Source organism: Paralichthys olivaceus, chromosome 2 (genome assembly GCF_024713975.1).
Source record: "Paralichthys olivaceus isolate ysfri-2021 chromosome 2, ASM2471397v2, whole genome shotgun sequence".
In the NCBI taxonomy this organism is placed as follows: domain Eukaryota; kingdom Metazoa; phylum Chordata; class Actinopteri; order Pleuronectiformes; family Paralichthyidae; genus Paralichthys; species Paralichthys olivaceus.
The window spans coordinates 3,150,810-3,174,710 of NC_091094.1; the positions used below are offsets into that span (position 1 = coordinate 3,150,810).

Sequence of the window (23,901 nt, forward strand, 5' to 3'; positions counted from 1 at the left end):
AGGAACCAGTCATTTTCATTACAACACACTTCAGGTGTAAATCTGCTCAGGCATTAGAAACAAGCCCTCAGGAGCTGGGATGTGAATATGTGAGACTATTTTTTATTATTTACTTATTTTCTGACTTTATATTAGTTTTGTGTTTCAGGTGCTCGCTTCAATTTTTTTTAATTGTGAGTTAATACATTTTATATCAGAGCTGTGAGTAACGTCTTTGGGCTAAAATACATAAAATTTACAACTAATTGCTGCAGAACATCCAGCAAACCCAATAAAATCAGGAGTGGGCAAGACTCTGGTGGTAATGAGGGTCGAGGCAAAGGAGTAACTTTCACATTTAGTTTTTTTAGAGATGTACAAGAAATGTTTGGTCGCTAATTAAAATCAAAATCTGACTGTCAGCAAAACCTTTCAATCAAAACGAGCAGCTACTGTGGGAGAAGCTGTCACAAGCAGATTACAAGATGAAGCCTAAAGCGTTTTTTTTCGGACTCGATATTTTCTCGTGTAAATCTTTCAAAAAGTTTGTCTTAAAAAGTTGAAGTTCAAAGTGTTTATTGTCATACATACAGTCCTGTGCGATGAAAGTCTTTCTTTGCCCTCCGCTATGAAAACCGTGTTTTTATATGAATAAATATCAGAGTGAGACAAATATAAATATAAATAAAGCATCAGTGCAATAGAAAGTAAATAGAAGTTAAAGAATACATTTGATGTAGATCTAATTATTGCACGCAACACTGTTTTCACCGGTAATCACCAATTTGGGAAGTAGGATCACTACAAAACATTTTATCGGGTAAAAAATAGTTAAAGATTTTAAAAACGAAACTTATGTATGAAAACCAAAACCGAAAAGTAAGATTAAGATCTCAACTAAAGCAAGTTTTCCTGAATGCAGCTCACGTTTGTTTCATTCTAAATGATTCGGTGAGTCGAGGACTAGTCAGTTTGTTTTTACCTCAACAATTTCTGAACTGACATTGCTCGATTTAAGCTGCTTACAAGCTGCGGACATTTGAGCAATCTGTCGTGAGTAGACGGTTCAATATGTTTGTTTGTCTCCTCCATCTAAAATGTGTATTTCTATACAGTGTGTGCGTAAATAAAAGAAGCAGAGAGTGATAACTGTGTTAAGTGCTCTGCTTCTCAATTCTCCACAAGGTCCCCACAGTGTGATTTGCTGAAAATGAGACATGTGTTCAGCATTTAAAGACCCATCAGACTCCAACCTCTCGGACAAGTGGAGAGCAGAAAAAAAATAATCAGTTTCACCAACTACTGATTGAACCATCATGTTTCTCCTTATCTCGTGTATTACTGAGTCTGGGAAATCAATAGCTGGGGCTGATTAGCCAGAGCTGCCGTCTTTAGCCAGAAGCAGAGAAAAGCTTTCACCCCCCCCCCCCCCCTCTCCCCCGTCACTCACATTGACTGGCTCCAGCCTGACAGCCCGGGTAGATGGCACTTATGAAAGAAATGATTTTTGTTGCCTGTCTCTAAATTTCACACTATTATTATTTATTGTAATATAACAAATGCATTTCAGTTCATTTGAAATGATGGACGAGTTCGTGTGTACAATTCTTTGTCCGTCACACACGGGGCACAGTTAAACTTGTGAAATCGATGGACGCGAGCGGCCGATTGATTGAAGTAACGGGTCAAATGACGGGATGTGAACTGTCTCTGTGTCACCATCTTTATCTCCACACCACGACACCAGGCATTTAACCACTGATTCTTTACATCAGGGTCAATAGCTGAGTTAAGATCCCACATTTCATGGAGTTAGCAGCAGTGATCGTGGCTCAAGCTGTTTCTTTCAATGACTGCAGATGTTTTGAAATGACCTTTTCTAACATTTAACTTTGTTGTGATTCAGCAGTTGGCAAAATGCGGATTAATAGCTGATTTTGCACAAAGATATTAAAAGAACTTTACTTTAAAAACACAAAATGAAACTGGTTTCTTACCAGAGTAAACCTGGAATCTACACAAATCTAAACATGGAAACAATCTATAATCAATTTATTTCAGATTCTTTTCTTCTTAAAGATTCTTTTTTAACCAAAACTGTCTCTAAAAAAAACCACTGAAAGCAAACAGAGCTTCGCAGCAGCTACAGGAAACAGATCAATGCCAGTTCTGATTGGACTAATGAGCTGTGACAGAGGAAGCTGATTGGATGAGCACCAGTGATGTGCTTAAGGCAATGTTTGGAGTGTGTGTGCATGAGAGTGTTTGTCTATGTTATTGTCAGTGAGCTTCCCTGTAATCTCTTGAATATAGATTTCACAGCCTCCGGCATTAAAGCTTCATTTGCTAAAAAACAAGCAGGCATTTATATAATAACAACACTGGATAGGATGTAAATAATTGTGAAGGTCTAAGTGTGTGATTTTATATCAACACTATCGTAGAAAGACTTCTTAATACTTTTGTTAAATAGTTGTTGTGAACATGGATGAGACACATTTCAGGTTTTCTTCTACACACGAGTTGACATTGTTGTTAAATAAATTAGCAACGAGAACATTTGTATTAATGATCATAAATATTTATATATATAATTTATACAAGTACTGAGTATGTTCGCCACACGAGTGTGATGAATGTTGAGTTTAGGCCATCTGTATGTTTGACAGAAAGAGAAATGAATGGATCCTGTGATATCGTTTATTCTATATATCATCTTAAACGTGGTTGTATGGTTTTTGGAGTATGTGTGTAGTTGTTGAAAGTGTGTGTGTGTGTGAGTGTGTTGTTTCAGAGAAAAGTGCACTTCATCATTGTTAAGTATCTCAAAATCTTTCTTGGATCTCGTGTTGATTTATCATCCTGGTGAGCAGCGTTTTTTTACTGTCTGCATTAACATTCACTCGTTTGGAAGATGCTTTTATCCAAAGTGAAAACTGAGGGACAAGATTAGAGCCTCGGTACAGTCGGGGACCTTGAAGTAAATACTAGAAGTATAAATAAGTGCTGAATCTGTTCAATAAAACTAAGTTTCACCAAAAGTGCACATCAGGTGCTAGTGAGGCCTTTTTGAGTTGGAAGTAATTTAAGTAATTTCAGCCCCTTGTAGCTCGTTTCACTCCCTAAGAACCGCAAACAAGAAGGACTATGTTCCCCTCGTGTGAAGGATGACAGAACCAGATCGTGTGGCTGAGAAGGATCATAAACCCGTATGATTGAATTCAAATAGTCAGTTACAGACCCAGAGGTCTCATTGAATTAAACTCTAGCAGCCAGCAGACTAACCATCACATCCTGGACCCTCTTTAAGGTTTTCACTGTGCAACGTAGTGGTGTAATTAAACCATGGAAGGAATCATTGTCTATTACAAACGAAGGGGCCCCCAGCACTAAGCCTTGGGGCGCTCCTGTAGGGAGAGGATGAAAGTCTTTCACTTTTTTTTCTCCACTGTTTTATCCCATTTTTCCAGCGTGCATGTTTTTCTGTGTGAACTCACAGGCAGTGTACCACGGTCCTCCCATCTCCTCCGTCATACTGCTCCTGCCACTTCGCCAGCCTCCTGACCAACTGGAGGATAGAGCGCTTGGAGAGAGGCGTGTCCCTGTAGGCCGGCCAGCCAATGAACTGGAAGTGCTGCACCAGGCGGTAACCGTCCTGTGGCTGAGGAGAGAGGTGTGAAGATCAGGGGTTTTTATCACCGTAGCTGTCATCACCACAATCAACATCATGCAGTCATGTAGACGTGGGTAAACAACAGGAAAACCAAAAAATAGAACATCACATCATTCTCTTAGTTTCACTCAGAGTGGTGGAGCTATTGTTTCTCAAAATTAAGATAGAAATAACGAGGAGGATAAACGATTCTGTCTCAATTGAAAGGCGAGCATATCGGTATTTTATTACTTCTACGTTTTAATTTGGAAACGTCTAAAATGTTCTTTGTGACGCTCTGATTGTAGCGACTGATCCCTCCTGTTCAAAAATGTCTAAATCGAGCAAAGATCAATTGTTTGAGAGGAAGTTTGGTCTGTAATATAATCTTTGTGCAATCTTAAGAAGAAGTAAATGTTTAGTCGGAACCTCGTGGTGAGCCCAGAGGGATTCTGGACGCAGAAAACATCAAACAGTTTTAGTAAGTAGTGGAAAATGGTATTTGGTCGTGATAGACTCATGATACATAAAACACTTTTCAACTATTCACAGGCCTTTGTGTTTTAATTACTTCTTGTTTTCTGCATAAATTGTTGTTTCAAAAGAAACAGGATTGGACTCAACAAAGACGACATCTTGTGAAATATAATTCAATTTCATGGCAGACAAAATGTTTTCAGCCGTGTGGCCCGAGGCGCTTGGCATCGAGCATCAGAAATACCAAAACCTGCCGTCACTGTCAGACCGATTTCCCACTAGGTTTGCCAGACACACATATGCACGCTAACATTTACACACAAACAGATCCATCCTCCAAATCCTTCCCTCTCTCTCAACACTTTATATAAATATATATAGTATATATACTCTCTTCCTCAAAGCGTCTCTCTCCCCTTACTCTTTTACTATCTCCTTCTTCATGTGATGGCTTAGTGGTTGGTGGTACCGACTCGGTGAGGTTGGAGCTGCTCTCGCAGTGTGAGATGTGCTGTTGTGGCGATGATATGAGCCATTTCACGCTAGACTGCTGATGTGTTTGAGAGGGAGAGCACTAGAAAATAGAGAGTAGGGTGGTGGGGAGTTCACTAGGCACTATAGGAGCATGCAGACAATAGGGCAGAGCTGGAGTTGTGCCGTCATGGATGGCTGATAAAATGAGATGAGAAGGTAGTAACAAGAGGAGGCATGAGGGGAGAAGGGGAGATGGGGGGGGATCAAAGGGAGAGGTGAGTTGAGAAAAGAATGGAAGAGGAAAAGAAGAGATGAGGAACAAGATGACTAATGGAGAGGAATCTTCAAATTGTTCCTTTGTTATTCGACCATCTGTGGAGAACCCAGTAAACCAGCACTCTGTGTTAGCCTGGCTGCTACACTGAGTTCGTGATGTAGCTGCTTTCATCTTGCCTGTTGCTTTGAGGGAAGTAAAGGTCACATAAGATGAAAAATGCATTTTCTCTGTTTTTATATCCTGTTCCGAGATGTATCTGTTGTTATCTGTCAAATATATGTCAAGACTGAAACTTTAAACCATTTTGTTTTTCTCTCAGATGTATTGCAGGTGGTCTCTAGTAGTTTTCACTCCACATACATTTTGTTTGTGTGGAAATCATGTTTTCTCGAGGAATATGAATAAAATGAATGCAAAACTATTGTGGCTTTGAAAGTGTGCAGGTCTGTTGCCCTTCTATGGATAATAAAATGCTAAGAAACTATAATTTCCTCTTTTGGCAGGATTTTGTCAACATAATAATGGTGTGAAATAACCCTAATGAACAGAAATGATCTCCGACCACAACCCCCGTCCAAATCCTAAGGACAAAGGATCGCCAACATCTGCCTTTTTACGAGGGTAGATGTCGGTGATGGTGACGTGTACATACCCTGGCCATGTTGCAGATCCTGAAGATCCGGTTGATGATGTCTTCATCGATGTCTGCTGATATGAACTCCACTTGAATGGGACCATAGCAACACGAACTCTTCTCTGGCCAGTACTGCATACACAGCTGAAGAACCAGGCGGAGAAAGATTTGAAAAAATGGTTCAACGGTTACATTCCAATAAATTTCCTGTCAAAAAGTACGACAGTAGGAGAAATGACACCAGTTTTTACAATTCGATTGTACAAAACTGTAACTTAAACTGTCTTAGTTGTTATGGAGCAATTCTAATGACCTCAATACATGTCCCTTAAAGTAATCTCATGTTTGGGATGTTTCAACCTCCTGGCTGTTCGATTGTCTTTCCCTGAAACCAAGCTAGACATTTATTTACCTGCGCTGCATCCATCTCATTGAGCATCACAATGGAAGAGCAGTTGTAGTCGAACACCAGCCTCCAGAAGTCCCCCATGGTGTTTGGCAAAGGATGCTGGGTAACAATGAAGGCTGCCGGCTGTTTGTGGCTCTGGAGTGTTGAGAAAAGGACGAGAAAAAGGAAAACATCGAGCGTGAGAGAAGTGAAGAAAAACACTGAACATATCAACATCCTCCGTGATGCACTTACATCCATTAATGCAGCATTGATGTAATTGGAGCTCTCTCCGTCCACAGATATGAGGAAAGGCAGACATCGGTCCGCTGACAGGACGTCCATGCTGCGGTTCTTGTCGTGATTCCTGGGTAGCAAGCCCACGCTGCAGTCCTCCGGACGGACTCTGGGGGTCACTATATTCAGAGTCTGGTAGACGGAAAACGATTCAATTAACCCTGCTACTGATTAAGTAAGATAATTATTTGTGCCAAAGACCTGCACATTGATGTTTCTCAGACTTCTGGGAACAAAAAGATTCTAAATAACAAATGAGTCTCCAGGAAACAAATGTAAGACGATGACGTGTTTCCGTGCTCACCTGGAACTCGTCTTTAATCTGGCTGGAGTTGGTCTGTGGGTCCAGTCTGCTGATGTTGTAGTAAATGGCTCTGAACTCACACACTGGTATGGCTGTGTTCCCACATAGACACGCCTCCAAGATGGCGTCGTGAACAAACACATACTGCTCCTGCAGAGCATCACAGAGGAGTCAGAAAACCACACATCTCTCCGGCTTATTTTTTTTACGTAAACACAGGTTGAGCCTCGAACTTGCACGAGAACCCCGAGACTCGACTGTTGTTCCTCACTGTGAAGCTCTGACACCTCTGGGACGTGGCTGCGCTCGGCATCGTCTGACAAACTCGAACATGGCACTGTGAGCACAGTTTCCGTTTGCCTTGCACACTCGTGCTCTCTCAGCAGCCTCAGAGTGAATTAAAGAAGTGCTTTGCCCTGCAGTGTTTCTGTTGCTCTGGATCAAATGTGCTCTTTGTGCTCCGACCAACGAGCTCCCTGGTAAAAGCATCAGCCAACAAGAGCTGCAGCCGCCACTGTGCATGTTAATTTACCTCCCTCTCATTTCATCGAGCTTCTCTTTCTCTGCCTCACGGTTCTTTTTGACTGTCCCCTCTCACACTCGTGTTTGCTGCTTCATCTCTCTGTCTGTATCTCTGTTGAATGTTAGCTATTGAGAGGAGAGTTTTAAAAGCATCACAGGAATGATCTTTTGTGACGGTTACCTACTGTAGTGACACACAAACACACACACACACACACTTCTTCCCTGTTCCTTTGAAAAGATTAATTGCTCGGCGTTGTGTGCTGCAGGATTATAATAGCTTCAAGCAGCTTCAGCGCTGACACAAATTGCTCCCACACATATTCAAAAGGGAGGTTACGATGCATTTAGCTTAGTTTCAAGAGGCATAAAACACACGTGTAAGTGTGTGCACACAGACACACACACACTGAAGTAGCTTTCATATCAGTGCTGTCATATAAAAACACTCAGTGTCGCCCTGGGTAACTTTTCTGAACCCGGCTCTTCTGAAACCCATTCACAAGTCAATTCCAGCCCCGGGCTGCAGGCTCGAGCTGTGAGCCTGAAAATGAGGCTGTTTATTCCTGGTGAAGTTGACTTTTAGGATATGAAAGGTTTTCATCAGTGGGATAAATGGAACGCAGAGGCGGGATGGATTAAGTCGGCTTAAGGTAGCTGGAGACGAAATGAATACCTCTGTTCCGAAATGAAACGTTTGAAGACACAGTCTATATGAAACTGATTGAAAGTGCAGGATAAGAACAAATGATGAGACTGTGTAAAGGACAGTTAGTTACCTGAGTCCTAGGTGGACAAAATGATAGAAACTGTTTAGGATACAGCTTCACACAAAATGAAAATCAAGTAATCAAGCGGTGAACTTAACTAAGTCATGACTCAGCCTGGTGCAGATTGGTTTACTGATTAAACTAGTGATAGGAATAGTAGCTGAGTCATTGCATCAACACTAGTTACCAGAAGAGAAGGGTTAATATTGAAAGTTATTTCTGCTGGTGCTAAGTTTAGACAACTATTTTCAAACGACAGACTTACTGTGTAGGTTTGTGTGTCTGTGTCTCACAATATTGTGTGTTTGTGTAAATGTGTGACTCTCTGTTCTTCTCTCCGGCTTCTCTAACATTAAATACAGACACAGACTGTAGCATGAGCTCACAAGACAAACGGAGCATAATTACCACATAAATATAAAAAGATGTGGAGGTGGAAACATTTTCATTGCTCCTACAAAGGTATGATTGTCTAATAAAATCGTCTTTGTGTGTCTGTGTTCATGCACCATCACCTCTGTCTGCACTGGGTCAGCCGACAGCTCTGATCTACGGGCTCTTACGTGTGGGATCTATTGTGCGTCTTCACACCCACCTCCGTCTGCACCATGTTGACTCGCTGTGATCTCAGCTCTCGGATGCAGTTGAAAATGTCCACCACGCCTTCGTTCTCCGCCATGTCCAACATGATGTCCACTGCAATGAAGCAGCCCGTCCTCCCTGCGCCGGCACTGCAGACACCGAGACACAACCACTTCATCACATTCACACAGGTCACATATGTGGTAATGAAACATATAGCGTAGCTTTGAAACCGCCACCAGTTCTTTCGAAGAGAAATGTATGTTTCCTGCAATAATGCAACTAATGACGATCTGAGCGATTGTTTTATAACTGAAAACACATGTTAATAATAATCTCTCACTGAAGGTCAGGACGATTCAAACGTGTTTTCAGTGTTTAAACAGACGATCAATGAGGATTTTTCTAAAAAATCGTACATATATGAGGTTATATGAGTGTGAACTCTCTACTTGACACACACACACACACACAGTTTAATACCCCATGTCAGGTGTTAAGGCGACACATCCTGAAATGTAATTCCCTGAGGGAAAAGACGGATGGAGGGACAGATGGATGGATGGATGGATGGATCGAAAGAGCGGTGGGAGGAGGTTGACGATTGGGAGTCAAAGAAGTGGTTGTCACCGGGGAGCAATCGAGGGAGGAAAGGAGGTGCAGATAGAGGGATGGAGCGGGAGAGCTGAGAGGATGAGGTATGGAGGGATGAGGAGAGGGAGGAGAGAGACCTATCTTTCACTTTGCAATCCCCCCTGACAGTCCCCCCCCCATAGACAGCTGGAAAGAGGGCGAGAGAGAGCAGGGGAGAGAAGAGAGAGATAAGAGGTGAGAGAGAAGGAACGATGGAGAGGAGAAAGAGAGAGGAAAGGAGGGAGCGCCTCTGCAGATTACCTGTCAACCCCTGTGATTAATGTTGAGAGCAGAATACTGCCGGGCCTCTGTGTGTGTGCATGTGCGTAGGTGTGTGTTCTTAAAGCCTCATGACACAGGCCAATAGCATCAGAGTGCCCCTGGAAATTGGAAGTGATGGCCATAAGTCCCCGCCTGTCTGTCCACACACTGTTTACGTCGCAGCTCGTCGTGTTTGTCCGTCCGTTGTGTGTCTGAGAGTAAACTTCTCTTTCCATCAAACGGCCGCTCTGCCTCTGTCCCTGTCGCTTCCGTCCGGGCTGTTTTCTATAAATCCTCCGTGATGAATAAGCTGCCTTGATTCTTTTGCTTCGAAAAGTATAAAGTTCTTACAATCAGTTTTCACAGCCCGTCCTTTTCCATTCATAATACACACGTCTCTCACTTTATAATTCTACTGATGTTTAACTGTCAGGGTCTTGGTTTCACTCGTGTTTTGATTCGTTCTATCCGCCTTAGATTCTGGGGACAAATAAAGTTGTTCTGAATTAGATTTTTAATAAAATTAATTATTTTCTATTATTCCGTCAGTCTGAACAAAAAATACAAACAAATGTAGAAACTTCTCAGTTGCAAGCCGAGTGGGTGATTACATTTCGACAGTCGGTTTAATTCAACAGATCAGAGAACACACACATACAAGTTGTTTCTGGAAAGGTCATCCGGGTCCCGGTGGAGGCACCAGACAAACCACAAGCCCATGTTCTTGTTTCCATATTAGTGACAATGGCAATATTAGGGGATACAACTTCTCTGATGTATTTATGGTCAAAGCAATATATGATGTTAAACTCCTGTGTGTTGGTGCATTCATGTGCTTGTGTGAGGCTCTGAAAACTGAAAACTAGACCTTCAATACAAAACTCACTAAACTGTTGCCACAAACATTTAAAATGACCTTTTTAAAAAATGTCAGCTTCAGAATGAGTTTGATGTTTGCGTGAGTGCGAATATGGAGAATGTTTCCTCTTTCATTCCCACTCTTCACCCTGAACGTCTGCCCCGTGTAACTCTGATGAGCGGGTACGATCTCCTGTGAGAAGTGAGGAACTGACTTCAGCTGAACTGTAGATCCGTTAAAAAGTTTATCTCCAATAAAACAGGACATTTAAAGAAACATTGAATTGTGTTCTAACTTCACCGGATGGGTATCTAATAAACAATACAATGCGTTGTCTAAAGAATATATATACATGGAACTTAATCTGCAGAACAAAAAATATGTAAAGGTAAAAAGGAAAAGTCATAAACTGTTCAACTTAACATGCATTTGTGAATATAGATCGTCTTAATCGCTCTAACCACGGCCGGGTTAATGGTTTAATTCCCTCTCTGGCCACTTAGAGGTATTTGTTGCAGTGAGGTGCACCACCAAATGGAATACATTAAATTAAAACGCCTGTGGCAATATGAGCGATCTGCTCCTAACCTTTTTTTTCATAGCTTGTCAGGGTGCTGACCTTTTAAAGCTTGAGCCCGCTGACAACCTGGCCCCATAGCTGAACCGTTATGTCCCATAAAGAACCGAACACGCAGGTTAAATATATCGCCGCCATGGGGATCTTCAAACTGTCATTTCTCTTTTCTTCCTCCGTTCTGGATGATGATGGCGGTGGTGGGATAAAAGCAGGCGGGGGGGTGAATTTCTTTTCTCTTTTTTCTCTGATGTGCACTTTTTGTAAAGGTTAACACCACTGATCTAATTTACAGACGAGGGAGATTGGTTTGTGCATGCGTGTGTGTGCGTGTGTGTGTGTGTGTGTGTATGTGTGTGATCTTATTGATACTGATAACCTGATAACTGGTTTTATTGGAGGAGGAGCGGGGGAGCGGAGAATAGGGGAGAAGAATAAAAAAAAAATGATTTGCAGCTTTAGAACTATTCAATATATATGATAGTTTTATTATTGAATAAAACAAATTGAATTCTCATCTGATTTATTCTAAAGTAAAAATGTCATAAATTATAGAAAAATAAAATGGGGTTTTAATAATAATAATAATAAAAATAATAATAATACATTTGTTTGTGCACTAAAGTGAAATTCTGGTTTGAGAAGGTTTTGGTTCCGATCATGGTTAAATGGAGACTTTTATGATTGAGGTTCTGGATCGGTCAGTGTTTTGCAGTAGTGGTCATGAGGTTGAGCTCCGTTATCAAAGTCCAAACATTGTTGTAGTTTGGTCCATTTACCGTCTGCCAACATGGAGGAGGAGGGGTTTTAAACCTGTACTGTGACATAGTTTATGCAAAAGAACGATAAGTGTGTGTGGACAGGATGACGGGTGGTTAGAATATGACGTGAAGAGTTAATCTTGTTTAAGTGTAATTCAAATAAACGTATCCTCAAACAAAGTACACACCTGAACGAGTAATCTCTCATGGGCCAAAGTGCAAAAGTAGTTCCAATTAGCATAATAACAACAAAACATAACAACACACGACGTGTTGAGTATAATTGCTGGTGATCACGGTGCTGTGTGTGTGTGTGCACTCGTATGTAAATACAATAAAAAGTGACCTGAAGAAACAACAAAACAAAGAATTAAACAGATTTAAAAAACGCAGATGGAATAAAACTGCAGCTTTCCTGAATTCTAATATGTTTTGGTCGTATGCTTGAAATAAATCAAAATAAAAAACACTGAAAACCTGAGGTAGAACCTGTTTTCATTCACAAACCAAAAGAACACATGGGCCTGCTTTCATTGTTTGTGTTACACTCTGTCCCTGTGAGACTCGGAGCTGTGCTGCTGGACTCCGCACAACTGAGTGAGACGCTGTGTTTGTTTGTCCTCGTCTGTGCTGCCACTGACCAGCAGCATCAGGGAGTTAAAGTTCATCTGCCGAAGCGCACCTGTAGCCGTGCGTCTGTGCTCTCACCTGCAGTGAGCCACTATGGGCCCGGCGTCCGGTGGGTTGAGGAACTTCACCTGTCGTATGAAGCCCAGCAGCCCGGTGGCGTAACAGGGAACGCCGTGGTCAGGCCAGCTGGTGAAGTGAAACTGACGGAGTTCACGGATCTCGTGATGACCCTTCTGGAAAAACACACACACACACACACACACACACACACAGTTGGATATTTTACGCAGGAGAAGATTATGTCTCTTCATGAAAAGTTGCAGCCATTTTGTCTCATGATGAATGCACGGAACTCGCAAAAAATCTCATCATGGCTCTTTTGGGGGAAGACTGACAAGAAGACATATAATAGTGCAGCAGCCTAATTTACAGCAGGGGTTTCAGGAACCTTGGCTTCATACGGAGAATAAATCGATCTCATGGACGTGGAGATGCCACTTCTGGGAATAAGAGGCTCATTTGCCTAATTTACAGGGAAATCTGAAGAAGCTGATGGACATTCTCACTCCACCATAAAAAGATGAAGCGATTTCACAGATCTCACGACGGCTCTTTAAGGAGGGAAATGTCACGGTTCGGTTCAGCTGCCTGATTTAAAAAGGAGAGAATTTGGCTCCTTTCTTCGAGAACTAAAATATCGCAAGTGCTCAAAGAAACACAGAATTATGTTTTATTACTAACTATGACATTGAATATTCTGAGAATCGTTTTAAAACACTTTGATTTCAGGGGTTTTAAAAAAGACTGAGATTACAAATAAATTGGATTTGCAATTTGCTCAGAGATATGGAAAGAGACATTTGAGCACATAACAAGACGAGACGACAGGAAAATGAAATGTCAATAGGCTTCTGTTGTGGCTCCCCATGTGACAGTGTCTTGACATTTTAATGACGGACTTTCTAGAAACACAAAGAGCTGGTAAATACTTCACTGTTTAACAATGGGGACATTCGTTCGACGCTGGGGACGAGATATGATGATGTGTATCTGTAATGGATTGTTGAAGCATCTAAAAGAAGAGATGTTGAGTCTCTGCTGCTCCAACCTGCCCATAACTCCAGGACATCACACACTGTCAATAAAGTTTCTGGGACAGCTCCGCGTGTTCTGTCAATTCCAGACGTGTGGGCTTTAACGGTGTAACTCTGACAGAGCGTGCCACCTTGCAGAAGACAGGCAACTACACTCCAGAAGCCTTGACACTCTGAATTCTGACGTGCATCTCGGGGCATCCAGCCACATCTCTCCTCACGGAACGTATATATAAGTTTCCCAACTTTTTGACAGCTCCAAAATGCGGAATTAGATATGTATGACCCTTTCTTCAGCTTCCAGCAGCTCCATTCTCCGCAGCACCACAGGCCCCTGTTTTTAATAATTCAAACCGGTGGATCGCCGTATACTGTTGGAAGCTAAACAGATCTTAAACGGACGGAGCCGCGTACTCCTCAGTTCAGTTTACTCTCCGAGAATAGAACCGAGAGGAAATTGTTCTTTTCAGAGCGCCCCCCCCCCCCCCCCGGTTCTCTTCGGGTGTAGACAAGGATGCGGTGAATTGTTTGCTTTGGCTGAGTTTCTTTCTGATCACTTGAGAAGCAGGTGTAACACAGACGCGAGAAAGTCGGAGGTAGAGGTCAAGAAACCGAGACGTAAAGAGATGAGAGGTAAACTGAGACGGAGGAAAAGTGGTGTCGTGGGTAAGGATGAAGATACAGAGACAGACAAAGAGAGACAGGGAGGCAGGGAAGCAGACGGGAGAAAAATAAAACCCAGAAAACCACGAGGTGATTTGATAACTCGACTTTGCATTGATTTGCTCTCTTGTGATGTTGAAATTACTTCTGTAAATCGATAGACGGCGGTCCAGCACAGCCAAGGCCTCCAATCAATGACGGGTTGGTTTAAAAAACATAAAAGCATCAACAGCTTTAAGGAGCGTGACGTGTTGAAAATAGATGATGAGGATGTGGGAATAAAAATGCAAGAGAAAATATGAGCTCTGCAGAATTTTTTACGATTCTCTTTAGATTTTAAATTTCCCATTAAGACGAATTTGCAACGGTTGAATGACAAACAGAATATCTCATTGTTCTGCAGAGAATCTTCTTTCTCAAAATGCATAGACTTTGGTATTAAAGTTAAGAGCAGGACAAACGTGCTCCTCGGTTCTATTACAAGTAACCAAGTCTAGAAAATTAGCCTTTCAGCGGTAAAGCTGCTGTAAATAAAAAAATTATACACACAGCAATAACCTCTTAGATGATTCCTCGAGCACTTTATTAGGAACACCGTTCTCTCTTGGACAGCACCAATACTGAAGATATGGCCTTCAAACTGTGATTGAATGGTATTGACACCGTGACCTCACAGTTACCTATGGGCTCTTTTGTAGGATTTTTTTTTTTCCGTATGTGTTTCCATGTTTTCCATCAGATGCTTAAATGGGATTCCAAGATTGTACAAATGACATAAATAGGATGTTAACTTTAAAGACTCAAAACATTGAGAACGACGGTGACAAAGTTCAAGATAGGAACGGATGGGGGATAAACTAATACTCAAGAAATAACTGAGAGTACAAAATTCAGTAAAAAGACATGTTGGAACAAGTGGCTTCAATAATCAGAAAACTATGACTCAATGCAATATAATGGATAACAGGATAATAAAGACTATAATGGTTGATGGAGTAGTCTGGCTTTGGCACAAAAACTCCTTGATTAGGTTTATAAAAAAAAAAATAAAGTTTGATTTTTAAAGACTTTTTAAAGTTAAGTTACAAAACGTCTGAACAACCGCTACTCAGCCATCGACGTGTAAAACCATTTGTCTATGAAAAGCCCATATTTGTCATTTTCCAGAAAAAAAAAAAATCAATCACATATTAATGGAAAAACTCCTCCAGTTAGATTTTTGTTAAAAAATAATACCCCATGAGGAAGTAACGCACCGCAGCAGGACAAACCAACCTCTGGAGTCACTTTTAACGTGGCCAACGATAGACGACACCGGGAGTTCCTATGGTTGCACGTACAGTCGACAGCCTGTTTAGCAGCTCTCTCAGACCATCTGTCGTATCTGTGTGATATGTGTGTGCTGGTCCTCAGAGCCGAGCGCGTTGGCCCGTGGACCGTGTGCACTGCTGCGTCCGGTCCGGCTCAGTCTGGTCCCCGCTGTGATTCTGTTTGCCATTGTTTGCTGTCTCCAGATCTGTGTGCCACGCACCAGATTATGTTCTGCAGCTCTGGATGTGGGCCATTGGACGGTCTGAGGCCTGTTTGTTGACAGAAACGCTGTGAAACTAGGGTTCGTACAAATTCTTCAGGCAAGCCTCTGACCCATCGGGCCGGGGTTTCTGTTTCCTGTGCTCATGTCCGTCGGGTGTCTCTGCTCTGGTTTAGTGATTATCTCCACACACTTGCACTCGCCACCGTCATCCTCAGAGTTAATCTCCTTGGACGTGTCATTAAAAAACCTTTTCATTAAGACCCTGTTCTCACTGTTCACTGCAATTAAAGCCATTTAACTGTGGTGCAGAACCTGGATTCTCTCTCACACACACACACATACAGTCTGAAAAACCTACTGTAGTTTAAAGATAGTGGATTTTGTATTAGTGTGTGTGTGTGGTGTGTATTTCTACTTATACATACAGCAGAATGACAGGCATTTCAAAAGCAGCTTTCCTTTGAATTTTTGAGTACTTGCACACACACACACACACACACACACACACACACACACACACTCTCAGAGGTGGTATGGATTAATAACTTGCTAAATGAGCTGACAGCGAGGACTCGGAGACTCGTCTTCATAAGCTGCTTTCACTCGAGTGAAAGGGGAAAAGGAAATACAGGATTGGAGAAGAAGCAGAGAGACACACAGAGGTACAGAGAGAAAAACCGAAGACAGCAGGAAGGAGAGATGACGCATCACAGGTGTGTGGAAATAAAATGATCGATTACAATGGTCGAGGCGTCGGGTTTTATTGTTGGTGTGCTTCGTGTCGTTGTAGATACTGAATGTGTTGTTGTTTGTGGTTTTACAGTTGAAGCTTCTACTGGGAAAAGGAGGGACTCTGAACAAAATGGCTGACTCCATCTGTTTTTTTTTTTGTAAAACAGACACGTAAATTAAAATGAATGAAATGAATTATCTTAAGCAAAAAAGACAGTAGTTGAAAGTCGTATGAGGGGAAATAAGAAACAATGGATGTGCCATGGTGGGGAAAAGCCATCGTGAAGAAAAGAGACTGAAAACAACATAGAACTGTTTGAAAATCAAGGATTTGGATCTGAGCCCTGTTTTCTTGTTGTGAAGTGTTTACGCTCCATTCACTGTAAAGAGCCTCGGAAAACTGCCTCCCAACAATGACGGCACATTTTCTGCTTTCACTCATCTTTTCTCCTCTCAAATCCCCCCTGCCTGATTACAAGGGCCACAATTACGTTTTTCAAGCGTCCTCTTAAACAGCGAGAAACAAACAAATAACAACGCTCGCTGGCATCAAATCCCCAATCACACGTCGGCTATAATGGTAATCCAGGTTTCGGGATTTCAAAAAGAAAGAAAGCGAATAAGTTACGAGCAACAATGAGAGAAACTGAGCCGCTCGAGAACATGAAGGGGTTCAAATCCTATATGAGGTCTGATGGGAATAGACCCCTATTGATAAAACATGCGGGTGCCATGTTCAAATCCTGTGGAAACACTTTGACAAAGACATCAAATGAATGATTCTGTTCTGATGTGAGGAAACAAATCTTTACATTCATATATTTCTGTGTTTCTCTTCCAATTGTACGAATCCCCCTGATACGTTGGGTTCAGAGCCCCTTTATGACGGAGGCACACATTAAAAATTCAGCTTCTGTGTGGATCTTTTTTTACCTTCTGGACGGTGAATGTCCGTATGACATATTCTGCCAGTGGTTCCGTTTCTATCAGGGTCACCTTGATGTCTCCGTACACCTCCGTCTCGTCGGGCCAGTAACGCACGCACTTCACCTGCAACAGACAATTTGCAGTCGTTGTTTGAATTTAAATATCTGCTTCATTTCCAGAAGAGGTGCAGGTCAAGATGATCGCCATGATTAATAGAACAGATGAATAATATCACGGGGTGTTTTGCCCCTTCCGCATGACAAATAGCTACTTAGCACAGATTTGATTATTTGACATTTGTAGGATATTGATTTGAAATGACTGAGTATCGTAATAATGACTCTATGATGTTTTCTTTCTTTTTCTTTTTTTTTTAACCAATTATATGTTACCTGTTGGATTCACTGCTGCCCTCACTGTGGCAGTGGAAAGGTGTAAACATCTGATAATTGCTTCACAGATTCTTTGGTGTTCAAGTTGTTTTTCGTCTTCCAGAAAAAACCCCCCACTAGGTTTGACATTTGTTCAAATAACAAAAACTAAATCTGTCTTCATGTTCAACACCGGAGACCATGGGGCGTGTTTGCGGCCAAAAGGTAAAAGCAGGATTTAAAACGTAATTAACTTTATTAGTGCGACTTCTTTAATGTTTATGAACTGAGTTCCGTTGGTTTGGATTAGACTGTAAATGTAATTACAATTCTTAAAACACAATAAAACCCTCATAACTTGAATTATTGATTTTCCTAATCTGCTACCTCTACAGGTGTGGGGCCTCTACATCAAACACACACACACACACACACACACACACACACGGTAATCCCTTGGATGATGATCTCACCCTGCCCACTTCCACAAGGTTGGTAACCATGACGATGGAGGCCGAGTTTTCCTGCCAGACCATCCTCCAGAAATCCCTCACCGTCTCCTGCATGGGCCCTGATGGACACACACACACACACACACACACACACACACACACACACACACACACACACACACACACACACAAAAGAATTAGAGGTTTAAACATACTGACACACACAAACTCATTCACTTTGACATCATGTAAAAATGCACTGGCACTGACTTACACAAACACACACATACAACATACATGCAGACTCGCACACACACACACACACACACACACACACACACACGCACGCTCTCTCATACACACACATTCACTCACACGCTATCAACCCCAGATAGGGGTTCGTGGGTTTGAGGTAATGGGGTCTTAAATTTGTCACAGGGATTTTATAGGAAGGTTTCGATTTAGGAGCTTGTGTTAATAGCCTTGCAGCCCAAAAGGACGACATTTACCAGGTGGCTGCTACACACACACACACACACACACACACACACACACTTATACATACACGTTTGGACCTGCACAAATGTGGATTCACACACACACAGTCTTGCCACACACACTCATCACGTCACTTTAATTACCTTGTGTGGCGATGTAATGTCTGGGTCTGTGGTACCCCTGCGAGACAGAAAAAAAAAAAAATCTTAGTCACCGACCTCCATCTTTTTCTTCACTCTCCATTTTCCTCTCATTTCCTCTATTTTATTTAATGTGTCTTTATTTGCTCTATTCCTATTTTCGCCTCTTTTGATTCGTCCACTCTTCGGAGGAGCATAACTCAAGGTCCTTTTCCAAATAAACACAAAATCAAATGACGGGAGGAATCTTAATTTTGCCTCCATGAAAAGCAATGAGAGATGTAACCTTGCAGATGAAAACATTCATCACTTTCACATTGTCATTAAGACCGCGCTGTACGCCGGGCGTCACCTTCGCTGAGGGGGATGTGCGGTTGTTTGATTCCAAATAAATATTTTGCACCAAATTCATTAAGTGGGTGAGAGATGAAATTGGAAAGTTAACGCCGTGGACGGGGGAAAAACACTGATGAGGCGTTTTGCATGTTTTCTGGTTCTCACCTCTGTCAGAGATTTGCTGTTTGGGTTCATGTTGAATTTAGAATAAGGGTGGAGGGCATGAGGTGATGATGGTTAGGGTCTAGCGTCTATCACAAGCTTACGATTACGAATGTGTGTGTAGACTCACGTCGATGTAATTGGCGTTGATGTAGTCGGAGTGGGGGTCTCCCTCCAGCAGCTGCAGGCGGACTCTGGTGTGGTCGTCTGTGGGGTCAGATAGCAGAAAAATACAACAGGCCTAAAGTTACATTTACCCACAGATCTGAGCAGTAACTGTCTGGCTGGGGTCCGGACCACGAACATCACAGCTCCCGTCGTTGGTTTCACTTCTCAACGTGAGACATTTTTACATTTTGCTGACAAGCTGAGATAATTCCGACTTGTCTTCTGTCAGTGGTCACAGATGTATCATCCAAAGACATCCTGAGGACACCATCATTACCAACCGTCACGACTTCTGACTAAAAACATCGGGAAAGAGCGAACACGCACGATTTGGTTTGGTTTGATTCAGTCTCTTCATTTTACTTCAGTTCATTTGGCCTCGGTTGAGCTCCAGCTTAATGGAAACTATAACATCAGCAGTAAACATTTTGTACAACACAGATTTATAACAAATATTGTTTTGATGAGTCTGGGTTATGGGACAAACACTGATTTAACACGAGCTGCCTCCAACCAATGGAAAATATCACTTTTTCATGAATGTTTGCTGAAGACCCCTTGAATTTGACTCGTCACTGACAGTTTAGAAAAATAAGAACAACGTCAACATGGTTTAAAACTGCTGAACATTTATGTCATTGTTTTAAATTGAAATATATCTTTGCTTCATGCTTTCTGGATGTTTCAAACACTGAGCTCAAGAGATTAAACTAATTAGATTATATTTTATATGTTTAGTTAACGATCGTTTTCCACTAAAACCGTTAATTAAATGTCCGTAAATCCACCAGAAAAAGACGACTCACACCGCTGAGTTTGTTTCTGTGCTCATTCCTGCAGATCCAAGAGCAGTGCACTCAGATCAGACCAGCACAGTTAGCATGGCCGCTATCTTTAGCAGTGTGTAACCCGCTCTTATAGAGATAAGATACAGCAGCAGGTGTGTTTACAGAGTTGGTGCACTCTGAGAGATGTGATAGTCTGAAAGACGGACCACACAGGACTCGTGTTTCATAAACACCCGACTGCAGCAGAGTCGTTCGATCTGAGGTTGAAACCTTTTCAGGCTGAAGACAGAAGCTTAGATGTTGGTGGATTTTTTTTTTTTTTTTTTTTTTGGATGAAATAATTTGAGACTAACACATCACATGCTGCGTTTCCCAAAAGCATCTGTCTTGAGCTTTTACTTGACAACAAAAGGTTTTGGAGAAAAAGAAATAAAACACAGAAACTATGTGAAGATGTTAGTGGAATGAAAAGTGATTAAACGCAGCAGCCGAGCGTTACGATGGTAAACTGATGGAAATCAAAAAAATCTCATTTTATCCCAAAGTCAGTTAATTAAAAGCTGAAGTGACTGAACTCTGGTCAATGATCTCGGACATTATCATTTAACGTCACATATAAATAAACGTGTAGCAGCTTTAGCTCGAACATGCACAGTGGTGTGAGCATGTCACCAAAAACTAAACCCCCCCTTTATTTCATCCTTCCCCTTTTTTAGAGTCAATTATTTTGTCCTGGCCTCTAATAGCCGTCCATATTATTAAGACACACTGCATGAGGGTGATTATAGCTAATGGCCAGAGGTGATTTTGTTTCGCTGTAACGTAGCAACAGTAGATAAGTGCACATGATTTAGCCTGATTATCTCCACTCTTCTCTCTCCGTTTATTTTTCTTGTGTTTACGAGCTTCCACTCAACCCCTCACTTTCGTTCTCCGAACAGTGCGATCACATGCTGGAGGTGAGCCTCGCTCCTGGGTTTGTTTAATGTTCTTGTTTCTGGGAGAGAAAAACAAGAGGAGCGTGGACGAGAGATGGAACAACAGAGAGAGGTTGGGAAACTGAACAGGAAGATGAGGAAGAAGAGGAAGAGTGGCTGGGAGAAAACTCATGTCGTACACAAGCAGCCAAATAGTAGTAGTTTACTACACTACCACAACAGTGAGCATGAGGTTCCTGTACTTTCTGTAAAGTACCAGCCCCACTGTACTCGTAACAACGTAAATCTAAATCACCTGAACTACTGCTACTACTTCTATTACTACTACTATTATTACTACTACTACTACTCCCCAGAAATTAAAGTCACCACAGCAGCAGAAAGTCAGACGTGCCTTCTTTCAAGTTACCGGGATTCACCCCGGAAATGTGTCAGATCCAAACGATCTCTGCCGCTGAAGTCAATCACTCACAGACTCACTTTTTACTGCACCGTATGAGAATAACTCGCTCCAGTGGCGTCAGACGTTATATCGCCAAACATGAAGCGTTAATACAGAAGAGAGACGCATATAATCTGGAGGCTTTCAGTGAATCCACTTTTTGATTATCACGTCTCGGATCACCTCCAGGAGAATTATTGGTGCGGCTTCTATATCTGAGTAATTTTCCGGTTTCCAGCTGAGTGGCAACAATGACGGCAGCATGACTCCACTCTGCAGGTACAAGATACTGTCATCAGCTATCAGCTCGCTCACAAACACACACCCTGCATGTAAGAGCAAACACAACAGGGGGTAACCTGCCACACACTCTCTCTGCCGGTCTCTCTTCTCCTCTTCCATTTCTTTTTTTTTCATCATTCATCTTTCTCACCAACCCGACTTGGCTTTTCATCACTTCTCTTCCTCAGTTTTCTTCTGTCATTTCCCTCCTCCTCCTCCTCCTCTCTCTCTCTCTCCTCCTGCCCCGTGCTGTCGAGCTCCCTCAGACAGCAGTAATTACACAGGGCCAGTGTCAGAGGCTGTCATAATATGAGAGCCACCAGGCTAGATGGAGGGAGGGAGGGAGGGAGGGGCCCTTTCCACTTCCCTCGGCCCAGGGAGGGGAGCTTCTAATTGGGCTGAGATAGCAGGAGGTACTGGCTCGCAAACACTGCAGTTCTGGACACAGGCCACAGGTTTGAAGAGGCTGACAGAGTGTGTGTGTGTGTACGTGTGTGTGTGTGTGTGTGTGTGTGTGTGTGTGCACTAAGTGAGATAAAGATTAAAATTAGTTTAAGAAAGATTTTGGTGTCAAACTAGAAGCAGCAACAACCTCGAACACACAGGGATGAAGTGTAATCACTTACGTCTGATGAAACTTGTGCTTGATTTAAATAAAATGAAATGCTAACTCTAATATTCCACAAAAAAAAAAGTCTCAAGTCTAAAGATTCCTGGTCAATACAGCTGAGTCATGTATTCGTGCTCAACCCCGTCCTCTGGATCTACAGCAGATCCACATCTGGATCGAAGACGCATTTAAAGATGGACGACGTGACAGCTCCTCAAAGGTGAAGCCAAACGTGTGGATCAAAAAGAATCCCGTGCAAGTCCAATAAACGTTTTACGAAAGACGGATTCTGACATTTGAGGTGGTTCTTAAAACACCGGTAGTTTGGATCTCGATGCCTCCGTGAACCAGTGTGAGATGGCAGCGTTCATATCTGGGATGTGTGGCTAAATCTTTGTACAGTGGCAGGAAGACACAGAGTCTGCATAAGGGCTCATGTTGACATCTGCAGCACTGGAGTAACAACAAAGTCATCAGGAGCCGCGGCGTCCAAGGGCAAAGGGCCATCAAGCCATTACTCATTAATGAGCTCCACTCCTCTGCTCTGTCTCCTTCTCCTCGTAACCTTGCGACCCCCTCTCCTCTTCTATAGCATCTTCTTTCCGCCACTTTCTTGCTTTTTCTTTGGTTCCATTTAGTCTCCCTGTGTCTCTTTCCCTCTCCCACGTCCCCATTACCCCGAGCAGATGCTGTGAAAGTTTTGCCGGGGAGAAACTTGTTAACTTGAGGGGTCCAGCAGAGGCCACAGAAAACAGACTTGTGTGTTTTTATCTCGGAGAGATTTGCAGGGGGCGGCTGGATGTAGCAGAAAGCTGTAATTTGGGGACATCAGATCAGATTGTGTGCGCTGAAAGCTGCGCGGCCACTGTACACAAATAAAACAAGCAGAAGCCACCAGCGCCTAATGACTGCTGCTGCTGCTGCTGCACCACGACAGCAAACAAAAAAAATCAAAGGTCACCATGAAGTTTTATTTTCCACGTCACCGAAAGTAAGACGAGCATTTTTTTTAAATATCTCAGCTGAAGCAGGAGTTTATTGCTATTTTACAAGACAAACATCTACCTGTGATTTTACTCGCTTGATGAGGCAAAATCAGATTTAAATATAAAACCGTTTGACGTAGTGAATGCGCCTTTGTAGGAGTCCTGGACTAATTAATTGCAGAGTCACCGATATTGAATACAAACCATATCAGTGTCCTGCAGATATATTATGGTCATTTCAGTTATGAGGCAGTTTAAACCTCCACTTACTGTCTTTCACATTCCATTGTCTCCCAGACGCCTGAAAAGAGCAGAGGTGTAACCGAGCTCGGGCTGTTCGAGAGGTGGAAAATGTGAGGCCTCAATATGCCCATTAGGTATTATTTTACACTGCTGGAGAAATGTCAGACCATAGAGTGGCTCTAATGCAGAACAGATGCATGATGGGAGATGTCTGCAACTAAAATACTGTAACTCACACCTTAGTTTTAAAAGATTTTCACTGAGACCCTTCTTCTGTTTTCTCCCGTGACGATGGGTGGTAAAGGATCGTGCACAGACATCAAGGACAATCCCGTCTTTATTGATCGTCGGATGTTAGAGGTAGAAACTAAAAGTCAATTTTGTGATGCACTGTAAAAATCCGACAAGTTGATCTTACTTTAAAAAATGAGGGAAATTGCCTTGAAAAGTAAATATGTCTA

General features: G+C 42.3%; 1 protein-coding gene across 12 annotated transcripts in view; it reads right to left on the reverse strand.

The window, feature by feature from the left end:
• The window catches only part of ptprt (protein tyrosine phosphatase receptor type T), a 241,612-nt gene that overhangs the window by 5,786 nt on the left and 211,925 nt on the right, over positions 1–23,901 (reverse strand). For 9 of the 12 annotated variants that reach the window (XM_069531570.1, XM_069531565.1, XM_069531554.1 and 6 more), the window contains 11 exons: positions 19,114–19,199; positions 18,489–18,525; positions 17,869–17,966; positions 17,031–17,147; positions 12,153–12,307; positions 8,370–8,505; positions 6,483–6,632; positions 6,137–6,310; positions 5,906–6,037; positions 5,512–5,637; positions 3,477–3,640 (listed from right to left, as the gene is read on the reverse strand). In XM_069531570.1, the coding sequence (XP_069387671.1) occupies positions 3,477–3,640; positions 5,512–5,637; positions 5,906–6,037; positions 6,137–6,310; positions 6,483–6,632; positions 8,370–8,505; positions 12,153–12,307; positions 17,031–17,147; positions 17,869–17,966; positions 18,489–18,525; positions 19,114–19,199 (1,375 nt within the window). The remainder of the gene's footprint in view (positions 1–3,476; positions 3,641–5,511; positions 5,638–5,905; positions 6,038–6,136; positions 6,311–6,482; positions 6,633–8,369; positions 8,506–12,152; positions 12,308–17,030; positions 17,148–17,868; positions 17,967–18,488; positions 18,526–19,113; positions 19,200–23,901) is intronic. The other 3 variants (XM_069531583.1, XM_069531573.1, XM_069531530.1) reach the window with 1 other exon arrangement.